The 7,161-nt window shown below is 31.1% G+C and overlaps 1 protein-coding gene across 4 annotated transcripts in view; it reads right to left on the reverse strand.

The window, feature by feature from the left end:
• LOC106467115 (argininosuccinate lyase-like) overlaps nt 1-7,161 on the reverse strand; it is a 29,012-nt gene that overhangs the window by 11,340 nt on the left and 10,511 nt on the right. For all 4 annotated transcript variants that reach the window (XM_022395241.1, XM_013927433.2, XM_022395243.1 and 1 more), the window contains exons 3-6: nt 6,295-6,402; nt 4,599-4,685; nt 1,988-2,071; nt 1,662-1,721 (exon numbers count right to left, since the gene is read on the reverse strand). In XM_022395241.1, the coding sequence (XP_022250949.1) occupies nt 1,662-1,721; nt 1,988-2,071; nt 4,599-4,685; nt 6,295-6,402 (339 nt within the window). The remainder of the gene's footprint in view (nt 1-1,661; nt 1,722-1,987; nt 2,072-4,598; nt 4,686-6,294; nt 6,403-7,161) is intronic.

The following is a 7,161-nucleotide window of genomic DNA, read 5'->3' on the forward strand; positions in this document are numbered from 1 at the left end:
ACTATAATAAAGTAATACACTTTAACACTGCTTCATTTGGCACTATAATAAAGTAATACACTTTAACACTGCTTCATTTGGCACTATAATAAAGTAATACACTTTAACACTGCTTCATTTGACACTATAATAAAGTAATACACTTTAACACTGCTTCATTTGACACTATAATAAAGTAATACACTTTAACACTGCTTCATTTGGCACTATAATAAAGTAATACACTTTAACACTGCTTCATTTGACACTATAATAAAGTAATAAATTTTAACAAAATGCTTTGATCTGGGCACTATAATAAAGTAATACATTGAATTTTTATCTCGCTGAAGTACATTTTTACAAGATCTTCCAATACTGACGTATACATGCGATGTGTGAATTTTCAGTTCAAACGCTGTCAATAATTAAGGTTTGTATAAAATATTCTAAACTGTTTCCATAAACAGTTATCACCTGGAAAATATAATGGTCCAATTATCAGGGATCTCTTTCAAGAAACAGAGATCAAGATGTGTGGGGAATGTAATTTTCCTATGTTACATTCATGCACACACTCTTAACTTTTACTGCACTGCCAAAGAAGTAAACTTATTCCATCCACACCTTACATGTAGTGTTAAGACTAACTGACCGTTGAATGGACAGAGTTCAATTTGAATTGAGTAAAGTAAATTAAAATCACCAGTTAAAGCATTCTTTGCTAGAAATTAACTAAACCCAAAGTTAAAATTTGTTTAAAAGAATGTATGATAATTTTAAAAACAAGTAATGTAAAACATAAATGCAATGAACTACAACACGTATTAAGACCGTAGTTCTCAATCTACCACTACACAAAAGAGAGAACCAAAACGAACATGCTTTACTGCAAAGTTAATTCATACTTTTAGTTTATAAAATTTATTAAGTTATTTTCACACACACAAACACATATGTATACTTTGGAAATAACTAAATAGTTTACATATACAATGAAACAATGAAACTATAGTTTTTAAAATTATATCACCACTTGCATGATCAAAATTATTGCATAACAATTGTAAATAAGTATTTCTTACAATAAAACCTCTTTAAATGTAAATGAAATCAGATGAAAATGCAACATTGTCTTAAGTTTTTATTGAGGACCCACCTGATAATTTCATACCAAAAATGCAATATTACTATCAGGTTTTTATTGAGGACCCACCTGATCATTTCATACCAAAAATGCAACATTGTCTTAAGTTTCTTATTGAGGACCCACCTGATCATTTCATACCAAAAATGCAATATTACCATCAGGTTTTTATTGAGGACCCACCTGATAATTTCATACCAAAAATGCAACATTGTCTCAAGTTCCTTATTGAGGACCCACCTGATCATTTCAAGACAAAAATGCAACATTGTCTTAAGTTTCTTATTGAGGACCCACCTGATAATTTCATACCAAAAATGCAATATTACCATCAGGTTTTTTATTGAGGACCCACCTGATCATTTCAAAACAAAAAAGCAATATTACTGTCTCAAGTTTCTTATTGAGGACCCACATGATCATTTCAAGACAAAAAAGCAATATTACTGTCTCAAGTTTCTTATTGAGGACCCACCTGATCATTTCAAAACAAAAATGCAATATTACTGTCTCAAGTTTCTTATTGAGGACCCACCTGATCATTTCTGCTCCGTCCAGTGTGCAGCTTACCACCAGGAACAGGACCAATCAGTTCCTGAAATAAACTAAATTGGTATCACCGACCTAAACAGAGCTGTTACATGAAACCAAACACACTCGGGAAATCAATCCCCCCCACATTAATAAGCTAAAGATTATTTTCAATATTACGACTTGAATCCAGATATACATTTCTAACTTATTTTCTCTGATTATGCAGTGAATATTAGGTGTACTCCGATACATATATATAATTACTAAACATTTCTCTACAATAACAATTCATGAGACAAATACTGAAGAAATTTCAACAACATTTACCTTAAGCCTTCTCTCGTTGGCTGTGTGAATATCTTCATCTCCTTGTTTAATTTCAAATTCATCATTCACCCATTCTTTTCTTACCTGTTATCATACAAAAAGACTGGTGGTAGCAACTAGAACTACGACACTTAATGTACTTGAAAATTGCAAAACAATATAACGGTGAAATTATTCAAACTATCCATATATATAACTCCACTTCACAGAGGCACAAAAACCAACTGATTTCATATAATTTATCATGCTGAATTTAAAAATATGCACAAATGTATATACAAACAAAACCCTTGAAGTTGAAGCCAAGTCCAAAAACTAAGGATATGTATATAAAAATATCTTATTCAATTTATGTTCAAAATTAAGGGCATTTCAAAACCAAACTCTAAGACCACCCAGCAAGCATATTGCCACTCTGCCTCAGGAGCAGGTGTCAGAGCATTAAAGTGGTGTTTTTTCGTTATGTGTACATGGTCACTAAAAGACACAAATACAGTTTTAAAATACCTAATAAAATACATTTTACAATTATATTGTGTGTTTAAAACACATACATTTTTTACAAAGGCTTATTATTTACATAATACACAACAAAGATATTTGTTTTAGTTATTTGGGTTAGCTGGCAGGAGAGGATGTGCGAAAAGCATTATAAAAATCAAGGTTGTTTATATTTTTTGACAGATTGTTTTTGAAACTGAAGTTGAATGAGCCTAAAAGTATTTCATATATCAGTGGCGGATCCTGGATTTTGAAAACGGTAAGGCACGATGATTCTGAACGTAAACGAGGAATTTTTGGGACTTCCCCGGTAGGGGTTAAATGGGTTGTTTAGATTTGTTATAATGTTTGCTAGATGTTGTTGTTATTGCTTTTTTATTTTTTGAATTTAATATGAAATTTAATTACATTCTTCCCTCCTCAAAGATCAAATTTTTGCAATTATTTTGATTTTATTTTCATATTTTCATTTGTTCTTTACATATATTGTTTGTTTTGAATTTTGCGCAAAGCTACACGAGGGCTATCTGTACTAGTCATCCCTAATTTAGCAGTGTAAGACTAAAGGGAAGGCAGCTAGTCATCACCATCCACCACCAACTCTTGGGCTACTCTTTAACCAACGAATAGTGGGATTGACCCCATGGCTGAAAGGACGAGCATGTTTGGTGTAATGGGGATTCGAACCCGCGACCCGCAGATTGCGAGTCGAGCATCCTAACTACCTGGCCATGCCGGGCCTTACATATATTGCAAAAAGTTTTTAAGATTTTTTATTTTGGTAATTCCCAACTCTGACCAACTACTTCCCTGTTTGTAATATTATGTATAATCTGTTTTCAAACAGGCATGTGAAAAACTGATTAAATATGTAGAAGAAAAAAAAATAAGACAAAGAAAAATTATAAATGTTTGTGTGAAAATTTTATTAAACTGTTTCACACCATGTGTTACTCAAATTTAAAAACATCCCCTTTTACACTGTATTTTGAAACCTCCTGAAAATATCACACTACAGTGTGAAGTGTGATATTTTGTAGTTTCACACTACAGTGTACAAAACAGCTAACAAGACTGGACTTACGAAAGACATAATAAATTTCAAAAACAAATTTTACAAAATTAATTTTTTTTTCTACATAAATATATCGATATCCTAAGATTTTCCAACAGAAAAGTAATTCAACAATTTATTTTATAAATCATTACTTAACATTCTCAGCGCTCGTGAACTGTATAAATTAATGAAAGACGTGGAAGCGGTAAACAAGCGTTACATTTGTAGCATATGTAAACTGAATGTTCCCTAAATTTCAACACTGTACATTTGTAGTATATGTAGACTGGATGTTCCCTAGATTTCAACACTGTACATTTGTAGTATACGTAAACTGGATGTTCCCTAGATTTCAACACTGTACATTTGTAGTATACGTAAACTGGATGTTCCCTAGATTTCAACACTGTACATTTGTAGTATACGTAAACTGGATGTTCCCTAGATTTCAACACTGTACATTTGTAGTATACGTAAACTGGATGTTCCCTAGATTTCAACACTGTACATTTGTAGTATACGTAAACTGGATGTTCCCTAAATTTCAACACTGTACATTTGTAGTATACGTAAACTGGATGTTCCCTAAATTTCAACACTGTACATTTGTAGTATATGTAAACTGGATGTTCCCTAAATTTCAACACTGTACATTTGTAGTATATGTAAACTGGATGTTTTTCACTAACATGGACACGTTTCACTCCAGTGCCTCGTAATAATTAATCAAAAAGTCATAATTGTGTAATTTTTTCACACACAAAATATACTTAAACCATGTTGGTCGTGCATAGACATCATATGTCTTTTTTAGAATAATTAAAGAACTAGTTTCAGAATAGGAAATTAAATAATTACAATTAGTTAAATGTTTTTCTTGATGTAGCCAGCAATGAGGAGTTAAAGTCAAACTTACCAGTGTTATCTAACATAGAATTTTAGCATCACCTCTTTAAATATACCAGTATTACGCTAATAAACAGACAAAAAATAAAGATGTTAGCATTTTGTATTTTTTAGATGTTTATAGATAAAAAAAAACAAATAGTTTACTTGATCTAATCCATCACAAATCATTTGTCTTTCTTCTCTACTTATCAGTCCTGCCATTTCTAGAGCTTTAGCATAGGCAACACTTCCCTGCAGAAAACAAACGGGTGACAAGAATCAGAGAATAATAATAATAATACAAGTTAAAACAAGCAACACAAAATCCTCAATACAGTTTACATGGTAATACACAGGTAACAAGAATCAGAGAAGAATAATACAAGTTAAAACAAGCAACACAAAATCCTCAATATAGTTTACATGGTAACACACAGGTAACAAGAATCAGAGAAAAATAATACAGAGTTAAAACAAGCAACACAAAATCTTCAATATAGTTTACATGGTAACACATAGGTAACAAGAATCAGAGAAGAAGAATACACAGTTAAAACAAGCAACACAAAATCCTCAATATAGTTTACATGGTAACACACAGATAACAAGAATCAGAGAAAAATAATACACAGTTAAAACAAGCAACACAAAATCCTCAATATAGTTTACATGGTAACACACAGATAACAAGAATCAGAGAAAAATAATACACAGTTAAAACAAGCAACACAAAATCCTCAATATAGTTTACATGGTAACACACAAGTAACAAGAATCAGAGAAGAAAAATACACAGTTAAAACAAGCAACACAAAATCCTCAATATAGTTTACATGGTAACACACAGGTAACAAGAATCAGAGAAGAAGAATACACAGTTAAAACAAGCAACACAAAATCCTCAATATAGTTTACGTGGTAACACACAGGTAACAAGAATCAGAGAAGAAGAATACACAATTAAAACAAGCAACACAAAATCCTCAATATAGTTTACGTGGTAACACACAGTAACAAGGATCAGAGAAGAAAAATAAACAGTTAAAACAAGCAACACAAAATCCTCAATATAGTTTACATGGTAACACACAAGTAACAAGAATCAGAGAAAAATAATACACAGTTAAAACAATCAACACAAAATCCTCAATATAATTTACATGGTAATACACACCATGGGATAAACTCACAGCCAGATCTTTTTATTAAAACATTTGAGTTTTTTGAATAAAATGTGTTTTGTGTTTCATGCCAGAGTGACATAAAAGCTGTCATATTGCTAAGTGATGTTTGTAATTCACACTCTCATTTTTAAGTTGTTAAAATAGTTGGAACTCATCTTATTGTGACGTGGTTAGTTTCATGAAAAGTGCACTTTACAAACAGTTGTAAAAAAAAAAAATCTGATCAGGGGACTCAACTTTTGCGCCACCCTGTATTCATGTAAGCATATCGTTTTATTCGAAAATGAAAAAAAATTTTAAATAAAAAAAATAACTAGTGTTTTTGAATAATGTCACAATTAAATTTAAATTTCATTACACAAGACATTACACGAGTCACCTGACTATATTTAATAACCAACAACAAAATATGTGGCAACGTTCCCCACTCCAGACTAAAAACAAATTAGAACTTCTGACTACTTAATACATTGTATTATAAGTTTTGTTAGTTATATAAATTTATAAAATGTTCTACATTCCTTTTTCAGATTCGATAAAGTTTGGAACTGAAAGTTTGATGCACGTAACAATAATTTATAATTTCTTCAGTCCATTTTGAATGGTTATAATTACATGTTGATGAACATCCATATAAACTTATAGTACAACACAAATCCCTTAAATTCTCTACTAACCTTTATATCTACATTCCAGAGCCTTTTATCAAATTCAATGGAAGAATTGAATTTTTCCATGATGGGATCAATTTTTCCAGAAAATCGACCTCCCCACAACTTTGATTCCTTGGAATTAAAAATATTAATTCTTATTTATGCAAATCTTTTCGTACGTAAAAAATCAAACGTGCTTTTAAGATCAAATTTAGTATAAAAATCACTAAGTATTTGCATAGTTCCTAATACATATCTTAATACCAAACCAACACCAGTTGAAAACACAGAGAAGCAAGGACTTATTTTAATATACAAGTTGAAAAGACATTCAAAACAACTCACCGAGCAGATCATATACACATACTGTAGATATTTTAGAAATAATTAATAAATGCCGTCATCTAAGTGCATTATTAACTTGTTACTATTCATACCAGAACTACATGTTGAGAGAAAACACATGCCGTGCAAAAGAAAGGTTATTTGTTCAGAAATGAGTACTATCAATATCTAAAGAAATTCAAGAAAGTTGGTGAAACAAGAAATTAGGACATCAAAAGGGATATACGAGAAAAAGTTGGCTGAGAATGTAAAAATCAATATAAGGATTTCTTTAAATACACTAAGGGTAAACAAAATGTTAGGATGGGGGTAGGCTAGTATCGGATGATTACAAGATGGCTGGGTTATTAAATTTATTTTCTTCGGTTTTTACTAAAGAAGATTTAAGCAGTATTCCACATCTTGAACAGTTGATAAATGGAAATGAGATCAAACAATTCTGAGCTGATTAAGGAAATACTGGGAAGTTTAAAAAACGATAAGGTTCCTGGACCAGATAATATTTCCCTAAGGGTTTTGAAGGAGGTTAAAGATTAGATAAACGAG

The sequence above is a fragment of the Limulus polyphemus genome, unplaced genomic scaffold, assembly GCF_000517525.1.
Source record: "Limulus polyphemus unplaced genomic scaffold, Limulus_polyphemus-2.1.2 Scaffold2493, whole genome shotgun sequence".
Taxonomy (NCBI): domain Eukaryota; kingdom Metazoa; phylum Arthropoda; class Merostomata; order Xiphosura; family Limulidae; genus Limulus; species Limulus polyphemus.